Below are 26,063 nucleotides of genomic sequence, written 5' to 3'. Positions count from 1 at the left end.
ACCAAAGATTGTTAGACAGCACCTTCCAAACCCACGACTACCATCATCTGGAAAGGCAAGGTCAGTAGATACAAGCTGACACTACTACTGGAAAGTTTCCATCTAAGTTTCCACCATTCTGACTCGAAAATATATTGTTCCTTCACTATTGTTGGGTTAAAAACCTGGAATTTTCTCCCTAATAACATTTTGAGTCTTCCCTTAGAACATGAACAACAGCAATTGAAAAAGTCAGCTCACCACCACGTTTTAAAGGTCAACTAGGGCTGAGCAATAAACGTTGGCCCAGCTAGGGATGTGCATGTCTCAGAATGAATTAAAAAAATCTTTTTGTTCATTCATAGGATGTTGGCATTGTTGCCTAAGCCAGCATTTACTTCCCATTCCTAATTTTCCTTGAAACAGTGCTAATGAGCTGCTTTCTGGAACTGCTGCAGTTCTTAGGGGGTGTGGGTACGGTGTTGTTAGGAAGGGAATTCCAGTGACAGTGAAGGAACTGTGATAGAGTTCAAAGTCAGAATGGCATGTGGCTTGGAGAGGAAACTGTGTGTTCCTATTCATCTACAGCTCGTGTCCTTCTGGATGGCAGTAGTTGCAGGCTTGGAAGGTGCTGCTGGAACAGCTATAGTGAGTTACTGGAGTGCACCACGCAGATGTTAGCGTTGCTGCCACTGCGTATTGGTGTTGAAGTGAATGAATATGGAACACGGTGAACAGTTTGCCAAGCAAATGGACTTCTTTGTCCTGGGTGGTGTCAAGTTGCCTGAGTGTTATTGAAAATGGAGAGCATTTTATAACACTCATGACTTGCGGACAAACACCAGGGAGACAGTAGGTGACTGATGAGGCAGAAGATCAGTCATTTTCTAGCTGAATAGCAGAGCAGCTCGTGGGCTGAATGGCCTACACTTTGTCCTATTTCTTGCATTCCCACTTTCGTTCATCAATAATTCTTGGCCAGAAACCTTGTGATATTTACAGCATTGCACTCAATTTCAAGGTGTAGACAAATCTCAATAGATTTCATATGTGGGTTATAACCTGTACATTTCTTAGTGAAAGGCAAATGCTGTAAATGTCAGGAAAGGTTATTTAGCTGGTTTCATTTTACTTTTTGGATTCAAAAATTTTCCAAGATTAAATGTATGGATATTCAGTGAAATAAAACTGTATCTCTGACTTTGTTTAACAGTACTAAATCTTTCCTTAGATAAAGCGACCAAAATCATACAAAATACTTAGCTGCAGCCTGTTGCACCAAAGTTGCCTTTCAGATATAGTGTTACAGGAAAATAAGAAATGCTGGAGATCACAGCAGGTCATATAGCATCCACGGAGAGAGAACAAGCTAACATTTCAAGTCTTAGTGGCTCTTCATCCAGACTTGAAACGTTAGCTTACTCTCTATGGACACTGTTTGACTCGCTGTGATCTTCCGCATTTGTTGTTTTCAGTACAGATTCCAGTATCTGCAGCAATTAGCTCCTATACTCTTGCATTTCTATTTCCCGAACAAAGTGAATAAATTCACATTTTTCTACACTATATTCCATCAGCCATGTTCTAGCCCTTTCACTTAACCAGTTTAATTCCCCTTGAAGCATCTTTGCATACTACACATAACTTACATTCTCACCTGATTTTGTGTCATCAGCAAGCTTGAAGATACTACCTTTAGTCTCCATATCCAATTACTGATACAGACTGTGAAGGTGGGCCCCCTTGCTCTGATGCTTGACGTTCATTGGTGTAACCATCACTGAATCCCCCATTACCAACGTCCTGGGGCTTACTATTGACTAGAAACTCAACTGGACTCACCACGTAAACACAGTAACTACAGGACCAGGTCAGAGGTTAGGAATACTGTAGCAAATAACTCATTTAATGACTCTCCAAAGCCTGTCCATCATCTCCAAGGCACAAGTCTTGTTAGTGAGTTTAAGTCACATGGGATCCAGGAAGAGCTAGGCAATCGGATACAAAATTTATAAATTCAATTCTGTCCCCCCCCCACCTTTACAGTAGGATTATTAATTAACCCTTTCCCAAAGCACAATACCAGATCCAAAAAGCCAGTGCAGTATTTGGTTCCTCAAGATAGGATTCTCAAAAACCGTCTTGTATACATTCCAGGAATTTGTCATCTATACTATTAATTCTAATTAGTTTACCCAAACGCGGATGTACATTGAAGTTACCCATGATTATTGTGTTACTTTTGTCACATGTACATCTACCATATATCACCATTACTGTCTGTGGTCTATGAATATATTCTCCCAACTTTTGCAGTTCCATACTGTTTCTAAGATCTGTCCAAACTAATTTTACACCTCGATCATCTAATCTAAGATTCTCTCCTATGAACGTACTGATTTCATTTCTTAATAATAGCACTATGCCACTTCTTTTTCCATTTTGCCAATTCATAAATGTCAAATAAACTTGCATTTTTTGATTTGATTTGATTAATTACTGTCACTTGTTCCGAGATTCTGTGAAAAATGTTGTCTTATAAGCTGTATGGGCACATCATGGCATACAAGTGCATGTGGGTAACAGAGTACAGGATACAATGTCACAGCTGCCAAGAAGGTGCAGAGGGAGATCAACGTTAGCATTAAAGAGAATCATTCTAAAGTCTGATAACAGTGGGGAAGACGCCGTTCTTGAATCTGTACATATGTGAATACAAACTTTTAGATCTTCTGCCTGATGGAACAGGGTGGCTATGATCTTTGGTTATGTTGGTTGCTTTTCTGCTGCAGCGCAATGTACAGACAAAGTCAAAGGATGGGAGGCTGTTTTGCGTGATGGGCTGGGCTGTGTTCACAACTTTCTGTAATTTCAACTGCCAGTCTCGGTCACTCTGCAATCACACTGCATTATTGCAATTAGGTCAAAACTTCAAAGTCAGAACCACTCCCATTAACTTTTAGAGATAATGGGAACTGCAGATGCTGGAGCATCCAAGATAATAAAGTGTGAAGCTGGATGAACACAGCAGGCCAAGCAGCATCTCAGGAGCACCTGAGCTCCTGAGATGCTGCTTGGCCTGCTGTGTTCATCCAGCTTCATACCCCATCAACTTTTACTTGTGTGATTGCAAATGTTTTGTGCATTCAGATAAATTGCCTTTAATTTTGCATTTTTAACATTTTTTGCCTATTTTATGCTCGCCAATATTTCTTGAGCTTTATCATTTTGCTAGCTTCTTTTCTTCTGACCATCATTAGCTTTCTTTCTTCCCTGTAAGAATTCCCTTTCAGGTTTCCATCCCCTGACTAAGATAGTTTAAATCCTCAACAATAGCATTTGCAAATCTGCTTGTGAAGGTATTAGTTATGATCCTGATTAGGTGCAACCTGTCCTCCTTGAACAGGTCTCGCCTATCCCAGGAGTAATCCCAGTGCCTCTGAAATCTAAGTTCCTCCGTACTGCACACACTCTGCAGTTAAATGTTCCACTTTCTGTCCACACTAGACTTTGGACTGAGTGCAATTCGGAGATAACTGCCTTCGAAGTCTTGCTTTCTAACTTGTTTTCTAGTTCTCTAAAATCTCCATTCAGGACTTCATTCCTTTTATATCTCTGTGCTTAGTACTGACACAGACAATCATCTCAGGTGTTCATACTCTGCTATAAGAATATCCTACAGGAGACTGGTAACATCCTTGATTCTAGCATTAGGAAGATCATACTCCATCTAGGAGTAACATCTATGACCACATTTACTCCTCTGAAATTGCTCTTCCACTCTTCCTCCATCCCTCCTCTGCAGTTGAGCTACCTACGGTACCATTAATGTGGCTCTGGCTGCATTCCAATGAGGAACCATCGCCTTCAGCAATATCCAAGTAGAAAACCTGCCAGAGTGAGAAAGATGGACTCAGGGAACTCCTACACTACCCTGTCTAATCTTCCGAGACTGTCCGGCAGTCACCATTCTCATCTCTAATCACACTCTTCTATCCTGCACTTCTCCAAACGTAGCATCCACATAGTTCTCAGCATTTTGAATGCACTACAATGTTTCTAGCAGTTGCAGGAGATCTAAAATCTGGAGCTCAAGTTTTGCAGCTGCTGACAATTTCTGGCCACATGTAAAGTGTCCATAACATCCTACACTTCATGAAAAAGTTTTGGGCAGCATGGTGGCATAGTGGTTAGCGTTGCTAATTCACAGTGCCAGGGACTTGGGTTCAATTCTGGCCTTGGGTGACTGCGTGTGGAGTTTGCGCATTCCACTGGGTGCTCCGGTTTCCTCCCATAGTCAGAACATGTGCAGACTCGCCATGCTTAATTGCCCTGTAATATCCAGGAATGTAAAGACTAGGCAGATTAGCAATGGTAAGAGGAAGGATAAACTGGTGGGTGTGAGTGGGATGGTCTTCAGAGAGTTAGTGCGGGCTCAATGGGCTGAATGGTCTCCTTCTGCACTGTAGGGATTCTACGATTTTCTTGACAGGAAATTTTGACAATTTCAAATATATTGAAACAATATTATTAATATTAAATCAATACTTTGTAATTTTGACATTTACAACACTGGGAATGTAATAAACGTAAACTGATCAGATTCTAATATTATGATAAAATATAAAAAAGGCACTATATATATACGGCACAAACTGGGCTCCAATATCTCAAGAGCCAGAGCTTTTCAAACACTCAAAGCCATCAAGAATGTTGTTTTTTTATTATAATAGTAAAGAAATCTATTCAAATCATATAATGTCATGACATAAGAAAATAAACAGAACTTAGAGTCATGAAGTCAGAGAGTAATACATGAGGGAAACAGGCCTTTGACTCAAACTGGTCCATGCTGACCAGGGTGGCCTCTCAGCTCCTTTCAATTGCCCGCTTTTGGCCCATATCACTCTAAACCCTTCTCATTCATGTACCTGTCCAGTTTTTTTTTCAGAGTGGCATAGTGGCTCAGTGGTTAGCACTGCTGCCTCACAGCGCCAGGGACCCAGGTTCAGTTCCAACTCTCAGGCAACTGTCTATGTGGAGTTTGCACATTCTCCCTGTGTTTGCGTGCGTTTCCTCCGGGTGCTCCAGTTTCCTAACACAGTCCAAAGATGTGCAGGTGAAGTGGACTAGGTGTGCTAAATTGCCCACAGTGTTCAGGTGTGTGTAGATGGTGTGGGTGATAGGGGCATGGGTCTGGGTGGGATGTCTGAAGGTCAGTGTGGACTTGTTGGGCTGAAGGGCCTGTAGGGATTCTATTTGCAAATGTTCTTTCTCCGGCAGCACATTCCATATGCATACCACTCTCTGCGTGAAGAAGTTGCCCCTCAGGCCCTTCTTAAATCTATTCCCTCTCACCTTAAATCAATGGCCTCTACTTTTCCATTCCCAATACCTGGGAAAAAGACTTATGCATTCATCCTATCTATGCCCCTCATAATTTTATACATCTCAATAAGTTCACCCCTCATTCTCCTACATTCCAAGGAATAAAGTCTGATCCTGGCCAACCTCTCCTAATACTTCAGACCCACTAGTCCTGACAACATCCTCGTAAATTTTCTTTGTACACTTTCCAGTTTTACTATGTTTTTCCTATAACAGGGTAGTGAAAGATTGGAGGACTATCAAAATAAAAGGTATGGAGTTATGATTATTGTGACAGAGAAGGAGACCATTTTATTCTATTGTTTTAAAATTTTACTCTAAGATCTGTAGGTTTAGGATAGAAGGGATTCAATGCACATTGTATTCTTCAGTTTTCCACTGTACAAAGCATAGATAAAAAGTTGTGAACAATTTGTAACAATGATCAGCCTTTCCCACAGCCGAAACATTAGATTTATAAAACGTTTCCATTTTGAATATTTTATTGCTATAAAATTTTTATGTTTTACCTCTTTCTCTTTGCACTGCCTGTATCAGATGTTACGGAAGATACCATACTGTCACCGTCTTCAGTATACTCCCTTCTAGCCAGTTCCTTTTTCTTTGCCTGATGGAACAATTCTCAGTAAAGTACCTCAGGTAAAATTTACAGAATATATAAATATTAAAACACACCATACTACTATTTTTATACCTGCATGATTTGCTGCAACTTCAGCACTCGTTTAAAGATTGCAGAATTAGGAATATTATAGCGTTTGGCATTTTCAAACATCAGGTTCATATCAGCTTCCATCTGGTCCAGATTTTCAAATTCATTGTTCTTCAATTTTAGTCTAGTTAAAAGAATAAAATTTAATACCAGATTTACTATACACGTAAAATTCCACGTTATAATAGTGACATTTCTCTTTAGTATCCTGAGGAATCTTAGTTTCCAAAATCAATGGCAAACATGAATCTTTGTTACACTCATCAGATTTGTCTTTTTTTCATTTAAATGAGAACTACAATCTGCAATGCATGCAGAATTTCAGTAGATATACACACAATGCGACCTCAACACAAATTCTATTATAAAGAATATGATGCAGCAAGCAACAGTAATAAATGTGTTTAGATTTAGATTCTGGGTTTTAAATTATTTACAATTACAAGTCTAGTCTGGGTGATTTATCCAACGTTCAGCTTCCCCAATACCTTCTCCTTAGTAACAGCCTTTATGCTCACTTCTACCCCTGCTCTCTTGAAGTTGTAGAATGCTACTGGTGTCTTCCATGATGAAGACTGATGCAAAGAAGCTGTTCAGTTCCTTTGCCATTTCTTTGTTCCCCAACCTTACTTCTCCAGCCTCATTTTCCAGCAGTCTAATGTCCATTTTTGTTGCTCTTTTACCTTGTAATATATGTTGTAAAAACTCCTGCAATCTTCTTTCATATTAACAGCGAGCTTACACTCATATTTCAACTTGTTCCTTGCTTATTGCTATTTTAATCTTCCTCCGCTGGTTTTTCAAGGCTTCACAATCCTTTGGCTTCCCACTAATCTTCACCACATTGTATGCTTTTTCTTTGCTTTTATACTGTCACTGACTTCTCTTGTCTGCCACGGATGCTTCATCTTCCCCTTAGTACGTTTTGTTTTCCTTGGGATGAATTTCTGCTGAGCCTCCTGAATTATGCCCAGAATTCCTGCCAATGCTACTCTACCATTTTTCCTGCTAGGCTCCCCTTTCAATCAACTCTGGCTGTCACTTCCCTTCTGCTGTGGGTTAATCCACATGCCATTACGAAGGGAATTCCAGGATTTTGACCCAGTAACAATGGATCAAGTCAGGAATGGGGAATGGCTTGGCGGGGAACTTGAAGGTGGTGGTGCTCTCACATATCTGCTGCCCTTGTCCATCTATTTGAAAATGTTGTTGGTTTGGAAGGTGCTGTCTGAGGATCTTTGATGAATTTGTGCAATGTATTTTGTAGATAGTACATACTGCTGTTACCGAACGTTGATGGTGGAAGGAATGGATGCTTGTAGATGTAGTGGCAATCAAGCGAGTTGCTTTATCCTGGACGGTTTCAAGTTTCTTGGGTATTATTGCAGTTGCATCTATCCAGGCAAGTGGAGAGTATTCCATTACACTCCAGGCTTGTGCCTTGTAAATAGTGGACAGGCTTAGGGCAAATCAGGAGGTGAGTCATTCACCACAATGTTCCTACCCTCTAACCTGCTCTTGTAGCCACTGTGTTTGTGTGGTGAGTCCAGTTGAGTTTCTGGTCAATGATAGCCCACAGGATGTCGACAATGTGCAATTCAGTGATGGTAACACCATTGAATATCAAGGGATGGTTGTTAGATTGTCTCTTATTGGTGATGTTCATAACCCAGCATTTGTGTGCTGTGAATGTTACTTGCCACTTGTCAGTTCAAGCCTGGATACTGACCAGATTTTGAACATGAACTGCTTCAGTATCTGAGGAGTCACGAATGATGCTGAAAATTGCGCCATCATGGGCAAACATCACCACTTGTGACCTTATGATGGAGGGAAGGCCAGTAACAAAAGAGCTGAAGATGACCGGGGCTGGGATACTACCCTGAGGAACTCATGCAGAGATGTCCTGGAGCTAGGATAACTGACCTTTAATAACCATGACCATTTTTCTATGTGTCAGGTATGATTCCAATCACTGGAGAGTTTGGCCCCTCATACCTATTGATTCCATTTTTGCTAGGGCTCCTTGATGCCATGCTCAGTCGAATGCAGCCTTGTTGTCAAGGGCTGTCATTCTTACCTCACCTCCGGAAATTAGTTCTTTTGTCCATGTTTGAACCTTGGCTGTAATGAGGTCAAGAGCTGAATGGCCCCAGCAGAACCTGGCATCACTGGGCAGGTTACTGCTGAGCAGGTGCTGCTTGATAGTACTGTTGTTGACACTTTCCATCACTTTAGTAATGGGGTAGTACTTGGCTGAGCTGGATTTATCCTCCTTTTTATGTAAAGGACATACCTGCACGTGCTTTTGTATTAACCCAAAATTTTTCAAGAGACCTTGATCAATAACGTCATCTTCCAAAGAGTAAAATTACATTTCCTACCTAATTTGGTGCAGAGACATGGGATTTTTGATTTGTTGGTAATAGTCAGGATAATCTTTCTTGGAGGGGAGGCGAAAGAAAGGTTCAGCCAGAAGTTGTCCCTGACTGTTCCGGTAACTTCTAACTACTTCAAACAGCTGGTAAAGAGGGCTTGTAACATCAACAGATGAACCGATGCTTTCTCCTTCAGAATCACCATCTTCATAACGAGTGACTGCTGTAGAAACAAAAAAAAGTGTATAGAAAAGCTAAAATAGCCACTCCTAAAATGTTTTATTCAAATAAACTACTGTAGTGTCTTACCACCTAAACCGCTTTCTTCTTCACTCTCAGATCCATACTGCAAAGCCATTGTAATTGCTGACAAACGATCCCCTTGAGCTGACCTTCGGTTTCTGTGAATGCAGAATTTCAAATAACCTTCTGGAATTCAGAATAGATCTTTTGCTCAAGTATTAATTATACATGTTTTAATTATGGAGTATTCAATCTCATGCAGCATTGTTCAGTATTAGTTCTGGAAATTGACAGAGGAGTGAATCACTCTGGTGGGCTATGCATCATGGGGGAAGAGCTGAGAAAGGTAACATGCAGTGGGAAAACTGCATAGTCCAAAGTGATAACAGCATTTTACAAGAGAGGCTATATATCACTCGGTTAAATACCTTTGCTAGAATAGTGCAGAAACTGACATGGTAATAGTCGCAGTCAACTCCCAACTGGAGATATTACTTGAAATGTCAAAGGCAAGCGCCTTATTGATGTATTTAGTTGTAACTGTTTTGCTGCAAAAAATATTTTTAGCATTATGTCCCAAACTTAATAACATTAGGCCAAAAGGAATTTTAAAGGCACTTTGTGTGTTTGAATTGGCTTTCTCTTTTTCTTCATAATCAGTAATACTGGTAACTGCTTGCTGCTACCTGAATGGTTATTTTGCCACTAGGTCATTGATGTTCTCCCTATGTATTCAGTTGTGAGTTGCTCTTATTGAGGTATAGGGATGTACTGCACAGAAACAGGCCCTTTGATCCAAGATAACAAGTTGTAGAGCTGGATGAACACAGTAGGCCAAACAGCAGAGAAACAGGAAAGCTGATGTTTCGGGTCTGGACCCTTCTTCAGAGATCGTTGGTCCAACTTGTCTGTGCCAACCAGATATCGTAAATTAATCTAGTCCCATTTGCCAACATTTAGCCCACACCCCTCTAAACCCTTCCTGTTTATATACCCATCCAGATGCCTTTTAAATGTTGTAATTGCACCAGCCTCCACCACTTCTTCTGGCGGTTCATTTCACACATGCACCAGGTGCCCCTCAGGTCCCTTTTAAATCTTTCCCCTCTCACTTTGAACCTACGCCTTCTAGTTTTGGACTCCCCTGGGGAAAAGACTTTGCCTATACACTCTATCCAAGCATCACGTTTATTTCAGGTCAGCCTCTAACACTCCTGGGAAAATAACACCAATCTACACCCTATAGCTCAAACCCTCCAAAACTGGCAACATCCTTGTAAATCTTTTCTGAACCCCTTCAAGTTTCATAACATCCTTCCTAGAGTAGAGAGACCACAATTTTACGTAGTATTCCAACAGGGGCCCCACCAAGGTCCTGTCCAGCCGCAATACAACCTTCCAACTCCAATAATCAGGTGGCATGGTGGGTCAGTGGTCAGCACTGTTGCCTCACAACACCAGGGACCAGGATTCAACTCCGTCCTCGAGTGACTGCCTGTGTGGAGTTTGCACATTCTCCCCACGTCTAAGTGGGTTTTCTTCCATTTCCTCCCATAGTCCAAAGATGTGCAGGCTAGGTGGATTGGCCATACTAAATTGTCAGTAACGTTCAGGGATGTATGGATTAGGTGCGTTATAGGAGTGGGATATTGTCAGGATCAGTGTGGACTTGTTGGGCTGAAGGGCCTATTTCCATTTTATAGGGATTCTATGATTCTATTCTCAATGCACTAACCAATGAAGGCAAGGGTACCAAACACCTTCTCTACCCTACTTATCCGCAACCCTTTTTTTATGATCCAATCAGAGACGCTGACTTTGCTTGCATCAATCCTGATGTATGACAGACATTTTCTACATTCAACACATTAATAAGAACAAATGTAAACTATAACTAACATAGCAACTCTCATGTTTTTTCTTATTTTTATCTATTTCCGTTTTCAAAGGTTTTCCCAAAAATCTCGTTTTACCAAGAGGTACAGCTTCCATTGTTTACGGGCAAAAGAAACATATCATTTGTAAACAGTGTCTTCAAAAGTCATATTTTTAGTGTACCTGATTCGGAGACTGGATTTAGTAGGCTCCAAATTATGCTCAAGTTCGGCTCTCTTCTGATTGAATACTTTCTTAATGGTATTTGCATCCTACAGAGTTGGAATTGATATTTTCATTATCAAAAAGACCAACAAGTTATCTCCGCCAGTTCCCAAACTGTGGCCCTGGGTGCGTTATAGTATGGTATCATGCTGTACTCCTGAGTTAAACTGGAATGTTATTACAACGATAATTGAAAAGTAAAAGAGTCTTAGCAATGAAGTTGCTTAAATCTTAAGAGAAAGAAAACAAAGACTGGTATTTATATTGCATCTTTCATGATTGTTAGATGTCCCGCAGCAATTCTTTATGCTAAATGAAGTATGTTTGAAGAACAGTGACTACTGGAATGTAGGAAAAAGTGTGTTTAGTGTAAGAAAACAGGTTGTACAGTCATGATCTAAATACAACACATTTTAATTTTTGTCACCCTTACCTTGAAGATTGGAGACCCCGGCTCATTGTAGGTTTTTGCGTTCCTTACTAAAAGCTCAATATCTCTAGCCATCACATTGACGCTTTTATAAACACCATTCTGTAAAAAGAAATTGGTATGTTCATACTAAAAGTAAGTATTCACTTTAAAAAGTTAAATTTAATATTTAGAAAATTTTCAGGCAGAGCAACAGTGATGCTGAATAATTCCTCACTTCAAGTGAGACAATGACCTAGTCTATTGTCACTGGACAATTAACACAGAAATGCAGGTAATTTTTTTGGGAACTCTGGTTTGTATCATGCAGATGATGAAATTTGTATTCAGTAAAAATGAAAAGTCGAATAATGAAAGTGAAACCACTGCCGATTATTAAAAACATCGTCAGGAAACAAAACTGCCATTCTTATCTGGTCTGGCCTACCTGTGACTCCAGATTGATAGCAAAGTGTTTGATTTTTAACTGCCCACTGGGCAATTAGGGATGGCCAATAAATGCTTCTGGGTCTAAGAAAATTCATGATTTCAGCTGTAAATTATGAGAAGGAAAATAGAAAGATAAAATTGTGAAAACCTGAATCCTTTGGGCAATTGTCTTCAGGTCAATTGGTTCTTTAATAATTTCATAGTAGTCAGGATATTGCTGCAAGCATAAATGATAATTCATGTATTAAAACATTGTCATGTTTTTCAGAATGTGACAAAATTCATTCAATGTAAACTTCAGTTTTGCTGTTTATGTTCAAACATAGTTAAGGATGTCCACTGAATCAAAGTTTTTAAGATTGAAAAGTTTAAGATGTACTAACAATTGTGATAAATCAATTGAAATTAGAAATGTGACTGCTCAAAGGCAACGTCTTTGGGTCTCAACTTTGCAGGCCAGAAGTTGTGTTTATTTAGAACTCTCAACATTGAAATAACTCCACTTTTTTGAACTTCCAAGAGAAAGACATTTCATCACAAAGACATAGCAACTAAGTAGGCCTTTTGGACCATTGATCTTGCCATTGATTTCATTGAATAGCACAGCGATCTGGTGAGCCAAATGGCCTGCTTCTACTTCTACGTCATGAGGTGTTAAGGTCTTAATACAGCAATAGATCGTCAAAGATGTTTTTCACAATAGTATCACAGTAATTTATCAGTTTATTGATTGGGAACAGATTTACTCACCACTTTAGAAGGCAACTTTTGAAAAAGCTCACTAATGAGATGACCTGTTGGATCAACATATGTGGCGACAGCTTCAAAAAGGTGCTCTAATTGTTCCTTCAGATTATTATAATGTGCTGCACTCTAAAAAGCAATGAAAATAAAACTCAATAGTTTCATGTCTTATCAATTTCATAAAGTAGCAGAGTATTAGAATGCAGTCATAAAGACTTAAATTACAGAAAAAGGCCCTTCAATCCATTGTGTCTGTGCTAGTGAAAAACAAGCATCAAACTATTTTAATCCTACTTTTCATGCCTTGGCATTGCAAACACATATCTAAATACTTCTTAAATGTTGAAGGTTTCTGTCTCTACTACCTTGACAGGCAATGAGTTCTTAACTCCCACCACCCTCTGGGTCAAGAAATTTTTCCTCACATCCACATTGATAAGGTTCCCCATGGAAGGCTCATTCAGAAGGTCAGGAGGAATGGGATACAGGGGAACTTAGCTGCTTGGATACAGAATTGGCTGGCCAACAGAAGACAGCGAGTGGTAGTAGAAGGAAAATATTCTGCCTGGAAGTCAGTGGTGAGTGGGGTTCCACAGGGCTCTGTCCTTGGGCCTCTACTGTTTGTAATTTTTATTAATGACTTGGACGAGGGAATTGAAGGATGGGTCAGCAAGTTTGCAGACGACACAAAGGTCGGAGGTGTCGTTGACAGTATAGAGGGCTGTTGTAGGCTGCAGCGGGACATTGACAGGATGCAGAGATGGGCTGAGAGGTGGCAGATGGAGTTCAACCTGGATAAATGCGAGGTGATGCATTTTGGAAGGTCGAATTTGAAAACTGAGTACAGGATTAAGGATAGGATTCTTGGCAGCGTGGAGGAACAGAGGGATCTTGGTGTGCAGATACATAGATCCCTTAAAATGGCCACCCAAGTGGACAGGGTTGTTAAGAAAGCATATGGTGTTTTGGCTTTCATTAACAGGGGGATTGAGTTTAAGAGTCGTGAGATCTTGTTGCAGCTCTATAAAACTTTGGTTAGACCGCACTTGGAATACTGCGTCCAGTTCTGGGCGCCCTATTATAGGAAAGATGTGGATGCTTTGGAGAGGGTTCAGAGGAGGTTTACCAGGATGCTGCCTGGACTGGAGGGCTTATCTTATGAAGAGAGGTTGACTGAGCTCGGTCTCTTTTCATTGGAGAAAAGGAGGAGGAGAGGGGACCTAATTGAGGTATACAAGATAATGAGAGGCATAGATAGAGTCGATAGCCAGAGACTATTTCCCAGGGCAGAAATGGCTAGCACGAGGGGTCATAGTTTTAAGCTGGTTGGTGGAAAGTATAGAGGGGATGTCAGAGGCAGGTTCTTTACGCAGAGAGTTGTGAGAGCATGGAATGCGTTGCCAGCAGCAGTTGTGGAAGCAAGGTCATTGGGGTCATTTAAGAGACTGCTGGACATGCATATGGTCACAGAAATTTGAGGGTGCATCCATGAGGATCAATGGTCGGCACAACATTGTGGGCTGAAGGGCCTGTCTGTGCTGTACTGTTCTATGTTCTATGTTCTATCCTCTCTAACATTCCGGCACCTTAACTTAAATCCTATGCCCACGAGTCATTGATCCTTCTACCAAGGGGAAAAGTTTGTCCCTGTCAACCCTATCTATGCTTCTCATAATCTTGTGCATCTTAATCATGATCCTGACCCACCTGAGCTTCAGTCTTCTCTGAATTAAGGAAAACAACTCCAACTTATCCAATCTCACTTCATAAGTAAACTCTCCAGTGGAAGGCAATATCCTGGTAGATGTTGGCATCTTCCCCAGTGCTATCACATTCCTCCTATAATGTGGATTCCAGAACTGCATGCAACAATCTAGATGTGGTCTTACTTTTTATACAGTTCCAACTTACCTCCCTGCTCTTAAACTCTATGCCTCAACTAATAAAGGCAAGAATCCTTACTTTCTTAAATACTTTATCTATCTGTCACATTACATTAAGGGTCCATCTGATCCTTGGTGCTTCCCAGGGTTCATCATGTTTGTCATACTTATCACCTCACACCCATCTAGACTGGATACCATTTGCCCCTGATCAGCTCATCTGACCAGCCTGTCCGTACTTGTGTAACGCATGGCTAGATTCGACATGAAATACTACCCCACCAATTTTCATATCAGCTGCAAACATACTGATCAATGCTCCAGCATTCAAGACTAATCCATTTATATATACCACAAAGGCAGCAAATCTGATCCCTGTGGAACCCCACTGGACACAGGCTTCCATGCACAAAAACACCCTTGACCATAACCCTCTGAAAATATGGGTTCTACTCAACTAACACTAAAAATTAACATTTTAATTCTCATTTATTTTAATTAAAACAATTCTGAAAATCTCAACGCCCAAAAATATGCATTACATTTGAAGCCATATTTGCTCCCCACATCAAATTTCCCTTGAAGAGGTGGTGGTGCTTTTGAATCACTGCATTTCATGTGGTGTATGTACTGCAGGAACAGAATTAAACTTTTTTTGTGCCAGAATAGTGAAAGAACAGCGAACAAATTTCAAGGCAAGGCCTTGAGCAGGTTGGAGGGAACTTGTAGGCACTGGGATACTCATGGAAATGCTGCCCTTGTCATTCGTGATTGGAAGAGATAATGAGTTTGGAAGGTGCCACCAGAAAGGATTGGTGAGTCACCATGATCTCCTATATGAATAACTCCCATAATACAATATTTACATGACACCAGTTAAACTTTGTATTAGATACCTGGTTAGTTCGACACATTTACAAATTTGAACAATTATCAAATTCCCTACCTGAATGAACAAAGTAGGGAAATAGAAGAAGTCAAATACTAGTCAAAAACTTAAACAAAACAAAAAAACTTTCCATTTAAGGTTTTGGAATAGGGAATAGATTTGTAGCTCAGGTTGTGGGTGTTAAGGCTGTTTGGCTCACTGAGCTGGTTTGTTGTTCCACAGGCATAGAACATTACAGCACAGTACAGGCCCTTCGGCCCTCGATGTTGTGCCGACCTGTCATACCGATCTCAAGCCCATCTAACCTACACTATTCCATGTACGTCCATATGCTGTCCAATGACAACTTAAATGTACCTAAAGTTGGCGAATCTACTACCATTGCAGGCAAAGCATTCCATTCCCTTACTACTCTCTGAGTAAAGAAACTACCTCTGACATCTGCCCTATATCTTTCACCCCACAATTTAAAGCTATGCCCCCTCATGCTCGCTGTCACCATCCTAGGAAAAAGCCTCTCCCTATCCACCCTATCTAACCCTCTGATTATTTTATATGTTTCAATTAAGTCACCTCTCAACCTTCTTCTCTCTAATGAAAACAGCCTCAAGTCCCTCAGCCTTTCCTCGTAAGACCTTCCCTCCATATCAGGCAACATCCTAGTAAATCTCCTCTGCACCCTTTCCAAAGCTTCCACATCCTTCTTATAATGCGGTGACCAGAACTGTACACAGTACTCCAAGAGTGGCCGCACCACAGTTTTGTACAGCTTCACCATAACCTCTTGGTTCCGGAACTCGATCCCTCTATTAATAAAAGCTAAAACACTGTATGCCTTCTTAACAGCCCTGTCAACCTGGGTGGCAACTTTCAAGGATCTGTGTACATGGACACCGAGATCTCTCTGCTCTTCTACACTGCTAAGAATCTTACCATTAGCCCTGTACTTTGCCTTCCGGTTACTCCTACCAAAGTGCATCACCTCACACTTGTCTGCATTAAACTCCATTTTCCACCTCTCAGTCCAGCTCTGCAGCTTACCTATGTCTCTCTGCAACCTACAGCATCCTTCGTCACTATCCACAACTCCACCGACCTGAGTGTCGTCTGCAAATTTACTAACCCATCCTTCTACGTCCTCATCCAGGTCATTTCGTTATCACGCTGGGTAACGTCATCAGTGCAGCCTCCAATGGATAAGAGAAATCACCAATTCAGCTGGGACAACACCAAAATCCTGGGACAAGCTAAGCAGAGACAGGCACAGGGATTCCTAAAAGCCCGGCGCTCCACGAAGAAAGCCATTAATAAACACATAGAACTTGACCCCATATACACTCCACTACGAAGGAAAACCGGAAGTGAGGTAATCCAGCTCAACGGTTTAAAAACCAAGCGGGAAAACACATCCACGCTTCATCGGAGGCTGCACTGATCATGTTACCCAGCATGGTAATGAAACGTCTGTGGAACAACAAACCAGCTCGGTGAGCCAACCAATTTCAACCTTTCCATTTATAAAGCGACTTTCAGGATCAACAAATGTCTCAAAATGCATTTCAGCCAATTAAATATTTTTGAAGTGCAGTCAATATTGTATTGTATGAAATTTAGCAGTCCATTTGTGCAGAACAATATGTTGTAAACAACAATGAGACGAAGACCAGATTATCTATTTTGTGATTATGAAGCTGTTGACGAATACACGTTGGCTGGGACCAGGGGACATCTCCTCTGCTCTTCTTTGAAATAGTTTTGTGGGATCTAACCTAAGAGCATTTGATGGAGCTTTAATTCAACTTTTCATTTGAAAAACCACACCTCAGACAATACAGTACAACCTAAGTACTGCACTGGAATATCAGACAAAATGGTTGTGTTCAAGTCCTGGAGTGAGTGAACACACAACCTTCGGACTCAGAGACAAGGTTGCTACCAATTGAACCAATGCTGGCTGACATATGTGGTTGCAAACTAGAGAATTAAAGCTGCCCTTACGTCTTCGTCGCCAGTTGTACCAGGGTTATCCTGACCATCATAATCATCTTCTTCCTCTTCATCTTCATAATCTCCCCTCTGGACAAACTCATTTCTTGTTCTTGTATACAAATCCCACAATTTACCTGCAGCTTTGCATTCAGCAGAATCTTCCTATAAATGATAAAAGAATGAATTGTTTCAAAAATACAAATACCGCATGTTATATATTTTCTAACAATAACTTGCACGAATATGTTCACTGTAATCCATGTGTGCAGTCAAATGAATAAACAGTAATACAAATGAATTACAGACTCAACCAAGTTATTTCTGCATTACAAGGCAGAAACTGAGCTTGTATTTTAACCTGGGAAACAAGTTCCACTTCACACTGTAATTATAACAATTCAAAGTGCGTCAAAACTCAAGTTTTTGAGAAGGTTGTAAAGATCATTTCCTCTAAAGTGCATTTGCATGTGGATGCACAGCAACCCAGATGGGACTAAGCAGTTAGTTCACAAGTGGCCCTATTTAAGATCATAGCCCAGATTTTCTAATCTGGAGTGGAAGCTCTAATTCTGACCCTGATCAACCAAAAATTACATACTTAACCTCCACAATTCTTCTGAGTGATCTTCTGGTGGACAATCCTTCAGAACCATCTCATTGCAGCAAACCTCAGAGGGAGCTAAGGGAAGCCACACCATGTTTTTACAGCAATAGCTGCTGTATTCTAGTAACTGAATCCTAAATATCCTAAAGCTTCTGGTAAAGCTATAGAGAGAGGGTAAATGTATCATGGAAGAGAGAGAGAGACCGACTAAGTGAAGAGATAGACTGGCAAGTGATAGGGTGTTGATTGGTTAAGATAGCAGGCACATAGGGTTGCAGGAATGTAAGTGGTAGGTGTGAGTTAACATATGGATTGGGGTTAATCAAGTTGGGTTAGTAGCTAGTCAGGTTGGATGGGGTACTTGAGGGTCAGGGAGAAGTCAGGTGGTGGTAGTTGGTCAGATTGAGTTGGGCAGTCAAGGTGAGAGGCTGGGTGCAGTTGGGAGAGGTTTAGTGATGGGGAGTGACAAGCTGTCGGGGGGGGGGTGGTGTTGGTGCAAAATGGCAAAGAGAAACAGAGAGAGAGATTGGGCGGAGGGGCAGTTGTATGGTTACCTAATAGTGACAACAGCTTTTAGTCTGGCTAATATGTTCTGCATAACCATTCAGGTAAATAAACAGGAATTGTCCAAATCTCTGACTCTAGCTTAGACTTGGAAATCTTTCTCAGGGTTCCTGGGGAACAGGGGAGTTGCTCAGTGTAAGTTCAACCTTATGGGCAATTCCTACAGAGGCCTTGCGTCAGGGCTTCGAGAAGCCCCATAGTGCATGCACACAGCTGAGCAAAACATTGAAGGCACCACACGCTAAAATAAACTAATTCAATACAACAAAATAAACCAGAAAATAGAAAGAGCAATGTGGCATATGATTATGAATACATGAACAACTCACATTCCTGCATACACCTTGTTAACCTTTCAATCCTTTGCTTTACAAGAATCTACATATTTCTGCCTTAAAAACATTTATGTACTCTGCTTCCACTTTTTTCAGGAAGAGAGTTTCAAAGACACTCAACCCTCTGAGAAGAGATCTGCTTAATCTCTGCTTTAAATATGTGCCCCCGATGTTAAAAATAGTCTTTGCTTTTAGATTCTTCTGTAAGAGGGAACATCTTCTGAACATTTATCCTATCAAGACCCCTCAACATCTATATGGTTCAATCAAGTCACGTCTTTGCCTTCTAAATTCCAGAGAATACAACATTAGCCTGCCCAGCCTTTCTTCATTAGATGACCTCATTCTAGGTGTTATTCTGGTAAACACGCTCTGAACTGCTTCAAATGCATTTACATCTTTTCTTAAAGACACTGACCAATACTGCACACGGTAGTCCAATTATTGTGTACAGTGCAGGAAGGCATACCAGGTGCAGCAGCAAGCATACCTAAAAACGAGGTGTCAACGTAATGGAACTACAAAACAGGACTATGTATGTGCCAAACAGCATAAGCAGCATAAATGATAGGCAGGAATAAGTCAGTGCACAATCAACAGATTAGATTTAAGTTCTGGCGTTCAGGTTTCATTGGTGATGGGCTATTAAAACAATTCACTGGAGAAAAAGGTTCCATAAATATGCCCACACTCAGTGATGGGGGGTGCCCAGCACATCAGTACAAAAAGTAAAACTGAAGAATTTGTAAACAATCTTCAACCAGAACTGGATGATCCTTCTCAGCTTACTTCAGAGATCCTAATCATTACAGATAGCCCTCAGCCAATTCATCTCATGTGATACCAAGAAAAGGTCTAAAGACCATAAAATATTACAAAGGCTATGGGGCCTGACAACATTCCAGCAATTGTACTTAAGACTTGTGTTTCAAAACTTGCTGCTTCTCTGGCCAAGCTGTTCCTGGATAGCTACAAAATTGGAATCTATCTGGTATTGTGGAAAATTACCTTGGTATGTCCTGTACACAAAAAGCAGACAAATCCAACCTGACTAATTACTGTCCCATCAGTTTATTCTTGATCATCAGTCAAAGTGATGGAAGGGGTCATCAACGGTGCTATCAAGCAACACTTGAGATCAACTGATGCTGTTTGACTTCTATTAGGGCCTGTTGACGTTTGATCTATTATAGCCTTGGTTCAAGATGGGCCTAATAGCTGCTTTCCAGAGGGAATCATTCTGTGACATCAAGGCTGCATTTGATTAGGTATGCCATCAAGGAGCACAAAAAAAACTAAATTCAATTGGAATCTGGGGGAAGCTCTCCACTGGTTGGAGTCATACCCTGTACAACGTAAGATGGTTGTCATCACTGGATGTCAGTTATGTCAGCTCCAGGACATTTCTGCATGATTTCCTCAGTTTAGTCTGTGGTCCTAGGTCCCATTATCTTCAGCTACTACATCAAACACCTTCCTTCCAACATAAGGCCAGAAGTGGAGATGTTCAGTGACGATTCACAACTTATATCACACCATAAGTCAGCTCCTCAGAAACTGAAGCTGCCTGTGTCGATATGCAGCAAAACTTGGACAATATCCAAACTTTGGGGGATAGCTGGCAAGTAATGTTGGCTTCACATGCCAGGCAAACAATATCAATGACAAGAGAATCTAACTTTCACACATCTTAACATTCAATGGCATTATCATTTGATTCCTGCATTATCAACATCTCAGGCAATACCATTTACCAAAAACTAAAATGAACTGCATCAGCCACATAAATACTCTGGTACACTGCTTTGCATCATTTATATTAATGACTTGGATATGAATTTAGGAAGTATAGTTAATACATTTGTGGATGATACCAATAAAGGTGGTATCGTGGACAGTGAAGAAGATTATCTCAGATTACAATGGAATCTTGATTAGATGGGGTGGTGAAGAAGGAGTTTAGTAGACTTGCCTTCATTGGTCATAAAACTGAATATTAAAGTTGGAATGTTATGTCGTAGTTGTGCAGGACATTGGTTGAGGTCACGTTTGGAATACTGCAAACAATTTTGGTCACCCTTCTGTACAAAGGATGTTGTTAAAGTTGACAGGGTGCAGAAAAGATTTACAGGCATATACCAGGTCTGGTATACATGTGACACCAGATCTGCAGCAATTATTTGACTTTTAATTGCCTTCTGGGCAATTAGGGATGGGCAATAAATACTGGTCTCAATGCATCCCTCAAATGAATTTAAAAAATATATGATTGACGTTGCTATCTCAGGGTGTCTTGAGATCATTAATTAATCCTGTCTCATTACACAATACCAGGTCTTGTACAGTCTGTTCCCTTGTTAGCTCCAGGACATGCTATTCTAAGAAACTATACTGAAACATTCTATAAGCTCCTCATACTGATTACCTTTGCCCTTCTGGCTTTTCCAGTTGATATACAGATTAAAATCTTCCTATGGTTATTGCTCCATCTTTCTGACATGGTCTATTATTTCTTCTGTTATGGAGCCTTTCGACCACTTTCATAAGTGACTCCTTGCATTTATTATTTCTCATCTCCATCTCCATTTCCATATTCTTGTTTCCAAAACTTAGGTCATCCTTCTCTAGTGCGCTAACACTGTTATTATCCAGAACTGTGATTTGGAGACATCCTGCACAGTTCAGGATTCATGTCCCAATCCATGTCTCCTTAATGGCTGCTAGATCATACTTGTCCAGGGAAATTTCTGACTCCTTGATGCATTTCAGTAACTATTTACCAGCATCTGGCACTTGAAATCTGAGCCAGTGCTCCTTGAACTTAAACATAAACACTGATTTCATTTGTATTTAATCTGGCCCAAACTGGCAATAGGAATGCCCATCCATTTCCAGCAGCTATGGCACATCATTGGTTCTGTAGTCCTTAATGCATTCTAATTGATTTCTTAGTTATGTAGATATATAATTGAATAAAATATATTGTTATTTATTGTATGAACTTTACCACCAGTTGGTATACTCTGTTGAACTTCAGGAGATGAATAAGTTTTATTCACGTACCAGGTCTCACCAAATAACTAGCTTCTTCTCCTGTGACAGAATAGGAAGAAGCAATTCCTAAATGCTGAAAAAGTTCTAAAAGGTAAAAGCAACCCCTTTCTTTCCTGCCTTAACTCCCTTAATCGTCTATCTCTAGCACTTTATTATAGTTATCTTAAATCAACCCAATCACACATCCAGGGCAGGTGGAAACATGAACCCAAACCTTTTGGCTCACAGGTGGGATGCTGGGCGCAATAGTCCTGGGGCATACTAATGTGGGTATTTTTAATCAAGATGTTCACACGTTGTGAAACACCTCTAGAGGTGACATAGTGGCTCAGTGGTTAGGTCTGCTGCCTCACAGCACCAGGGACCTGGGTTCGATTCCAGCCTTGGGTGACTGTCCACACATTTTCCGTGTCCATATGGGTTTCTGCCAGGTGTTCTGGGTTCCTCTCACAGTCTACAGCTGTGCTGGTGAGGTGGACTGGCCATGTTAAGTTGCCCCATAGTATTTAAGGATGTGCAGGCTATGTAGATTAGCGACAGTAAATGAGCAGATACAGGGAGACTCGATGGGTTGAATGGCCTCTTTCCACAGTTTGGATTTTAGGATTCTTTGGGGCAGGCACTTGGACTTTGTGGTAGAGAGATAGGGCACTGCATTGCAAGCTGTGCTCAGCTGCACTGTGTTTTATATTTAATTTAACATATAAAAAAGCTATGTGACACCTTTAATAAAAAATCGGTTTGAACTGATTCTGAATTAAACCCAACTGTTGTTCAACTGGTGACCTTGTTAAAAGCCTTGTTTAAGACTGGGACCTACAGAATTTAAACTGTAGATTTCAGTTAAATGCCAGCTATAAACAAAATTAGATTTAAACAAATGCTTGGTAGTACAGAACATTACATAGCTAAATTGAGCCTGTGAATCAAAGGTTTTCACCAAAACTAAGAGGCAAGAAACAGACACAATTTTGTACAGCATGATCGTGGGTCCTGATTGGTTGGGACATTTCCATCTCTTGTACTGTAAATTTGATCTTAATATCTACCAAATGCAAGCGCTCTGTGAAAATCATTATTTTAAAGTTGTTTACAGAAATTTCATTTCCAGGGAGAAACATAATTAAAAATATATTTTGAAGCAACTGTATTAATACTTTACCTGAGCTTATCCAGAATGTAGCAAAATAATTAAAAACTCACATATCACAAAACACTTTTAAATATTTTCTCAAAGAGGCATTACTTTCTACAGAACAAACCAAGTGATAGGTGAAATCTTCTGATATAAAATTAGAGCAACAGAATAAATTTCAAAATGTTGATAATTTCAAACAAAAACACAGAAATTTACAAGATCTTGACATCTGAAGAAAGGAAAAGCTAGGTCAAGATTTTGGCTGAGGAAGTCCCTCATTGTTCTGACAAAGACTTAAACATGATCATGTTGAGACTGTATAGGACATTGGTGAGACCTCTTCTGGAAAACTGTGTCCAGTTCAGTTGCCCAGTTTTAGGAAGGATATTATTAAGCTGGAAAGGGTTCCGAAGAGATTTATCAGGATGTTGCCAGGTATAGAAGTTTTGAGTTAAAAAGAAAGGCTGGATAGGTTGGGACTTTTTCCCGCTGGAGCGTGGGAGGCTGAGAGGTGACCTTAAAGAAGTTTATAAAATCATGAGGGGAATAGATAGAGTTAATGGTAGTTCTCTTTTCCCTGTGATGGGGGATTTCAAGACTAGGCATGATATTTTTAAGATGAGAGGAGAGAGATTTAAAAAAGACATGTGAGGCAAATCTTTTACACAGAGGGTGGTTCGTGTGTGGAATGAACTTCTTGAGGAAGTGGTAGACGTGGGCACAATTATTAATGTTTAAAAGACATTTGGGTAAATACATGAATAGGAAAGTTTTGGAGTGCATGGGCCAGTAACAGGTATGTGGGATGAGTTAATGTCGGATCACGTTTGGCATGGGCTGGTTGGACCGAAAGGTTTGTCAACGCACTGTATGACTCTCTGAATCTATTCCAAGAAAATGTTGATGGACCTGCTTTAATTGTAAAATAATACACAACTAATTTCAAACAACTTCCAGTTATACATTATTTTAAAAATGGTCAATGACACTTCACAAAATGTAGGAACAAAATTAAATTGGTACCAAGTCAATCAAGAACACATTACCTTATAGTAGGCTTTTGCATTATTAACCATAAGCTGAAAATCAGAAGTCAACTGATCAACATCATCGTATTCCTCCATCTTCAATTTCTGCTGGATCTTCAAAAGATCGATGGGATGGGAGACCACATCGTAGTAATCAGGTTGGTTCCTATTTTGCAAGATATTTAATCAAATTCAATATTCAAATGCCTATAGCAATTTATGTTTAAAGACATGTATATGATGTGTACTTCCAATTTTCAACAATTTATTTCGCGCTGTTACAAACTCATGAAAATACCTGTCTTTTTTTAACCACACTCTTCAATGTGGCCACTCAAGAAAAAATGTAACTAAGTACTAATTAAAACAAATCCAATCTAGCAGAACACAGCCCCATCTGGCCACCCTCAGTCATCACCAAAATTATGGAAGGGGTTATCAACCCTGTTATTAAGCTGCATTTACACACTAATAACCAGAATGCCAATGCTCAAACAATGCTGCCTGAAATGTTCACATCTCATCAATGAATAAAAGGCAGCTCACAAATCCAAATATGCGGCAGAATAGATTCTAATTCCTCATCATCAACAGGATATTATAAATAAACAAACAAAACGAATAAAAAGAGTATCTTTTTCAGAACTTTAATAAGGTTTCTTACCACCTTTTACAAAAAGATGGAAATGAGAAATTTAACAGAGATGTTTAAAAGGGTCAATTTTTAAAATTCACTCAGGAATGTAGGCATTGTGACAAAGCCAGTATTTGTTGCTCATCCCTTATTGTTCTTGAGAAAATGATGATGAGTTACCTTCTTGAATTGTTGCAGTCTGTGCAACAAAATGGTGTCAGAGAGGAAGTGACATGATTTTGATCAAGTGAGAATAAAGTGATATACACCCTAGCCAGGATGGTGTGTCACTCAGAGGTATTGGTGTTCTCATTACAAGTGGCAGAGGTCAAAGGTTTGGAAGATGCTGTCAAAAATGTTTTGGTGAGATTTTGTAGACAGTACATACCACAGGCACAATTCTTTGTATTAGCGGAAGAAATGAATATTTTAAGGTGGCGGGTGATTTGTCCTGGATGGTGTTAAGTTTCTCGAGTGCTCTTGGAGCTGCATTTATTCAGCTCAGTAGTAAGTATTCTGTCACTCCACTGACCCGTGCCTTTGAGATTATGAAAGACTTTCGCAACTCAGGAGGTGAGCCACTTGCCTTGGAATGCCACAGCCAATACCCATTCGTGCACCTGAAGCTTCATCCAGCTGGTCCAGTTACGTTCCTGGTCTATGGTATCCTTCAGGATGTTAATGGTATGAGATTCAATGATCGTAATACAACTGAACGTCTAGGAAGTTGGTTAGATTCTCTCTTGTTGGAGAAGTCATGTATGGGCACATGTATGGTACAATGTTCCTAGTTATTTATCAGGCCAAGCTTTATTTTGTCACTTTCTTGCTACAAATGAACATGCCTGACTTCATTATTGAGGAGTTATGAGAACTAAAAATGAAACTGTGGAATCATTAGGAAGCACCCAAGCTCTGACCGACCATACAATGGAAAGAGTGTTTTTGGTGAAGCAGCTGAACATTGTTGGGCTCAGGATATTAGTGCTGAGAACAGTTATAAAGATGTCCTGTGGCTGTAAATATGAAATTATCAGCTTAAGTTCAAGTTTAAAAAAAAACGTGCTGAATTACATTCACAAAATTAGCTTTGAATTGCAGCATTACTTGCAAAGTTGCTCACTGCACGATAATTTTGATAACCTTCTAGCTAAAATGAATTAATCCAGTTAACTCATGGTTCCACAATTACTATAGTGAGTGCATTTTTGCTCAAAATCGTGCATTTGATGTAGTTAACACTCAGAAAATCATTTCCTTTCGGCTGTAAAGAAATTCACAATTTTTACTATTTACAGTATCTAGTTAGTGGCCAAGCAACTTGTTCTTAATGTCGTAAGCATATAGTGACAACATTCAGAACAAGGCTCGGACTTTCTTTGGCCAGATAATCTGCATCACAGACGGGAGTTATGCATGGGAACCCTGCAGAATGCACAAGGTAGCAGACTCTGATGGAAATACCCAGAAAACTGAAGACCGTTCTGGGCAATTCCGCCACATCTGGAAGATTCTGAAAGTATCTATTTAAATGGCGAGGGT

The 26,063-nt window shown here is 40.2% G+C and overlaps 1 protein-coding gene across 6 annotated transcripts in view; it reads right to left on the bottom strand.

The window, feature by feature from the left end:
• pbrm1 (polybromo 1) overlaps positions 1 to 26,063 on the bottom strand; it is an 82,596-nt gene that overhangs the window by 46,369 nt on the left and 10,164 nt on the right. For all 6 annotated transcript variants that reach the window (XM_048547300.2, XM_048547304.2, XM_048547305.2 and 3 more), the window contains 10 exons: positions 23,906 to 24,053; positions 17,174 to 17,326; positions 12,410 to 12,532; positions 11,808 to 11,876; positions 11,234 to 11,332; positions 10,759 to 10,847; positions 8,767 to 8,858; positions 8,464 to 8,680; positions 6,062 to 6,203; positions 5,877 to 5,974 (listed from right to left, as the gene is read on the bottom strand). In XM_048547300.2, the coding sequence (XP_048403257.1) occupies positions 5,877 to 5,974; positions 6,062 to 6,203; positions 8,464 to 8,680; positions 8,767 to 8,858; positions 10,759 to 10,847; positions 11,234 to 11,332; positions 11,808 to 11,876; positions 12,410 to 12,532; positions 17,174 to 17,326; positions 23,906 to 24,053 (1,230 nt within the window). The remainder of the gene's footprint in view (positions 1 to 5,876; positions 5,975 to 6,061; positions 6,204 to 8,463; positions 8,681 to 8,766; positions 8,859 to 10,758; positions 10,848 to 11,233; positions 11,333 to 11,807; positions 11,877 to 12,409; positions 12,533 to 17,173; positions 17,327 to 23,905; positions 24,054 to 26,063) is intronic.

This window comes from Stegostoma tigrinum, chromosome 11 (assembly GCF_030684315.1).
Source record: "Stegostoma tigrinum isolate sSteTig4 chromosome 11, sSteTig4.hap1, whole genome shotgun sequence".
Classification (NCBI taxonomy): domain Eukaryota; kingdom Metazoa; phylum Chordata; class Chondrichthyes; order Orectolobiformes; family Stegostomatidae; genus Stegostoma; species Stegostoma tigrinum.
Note: the sequence above shows the minus strand (reverse complement) of the source record. Positions and strands in the feature narration are given on the sequence as shown.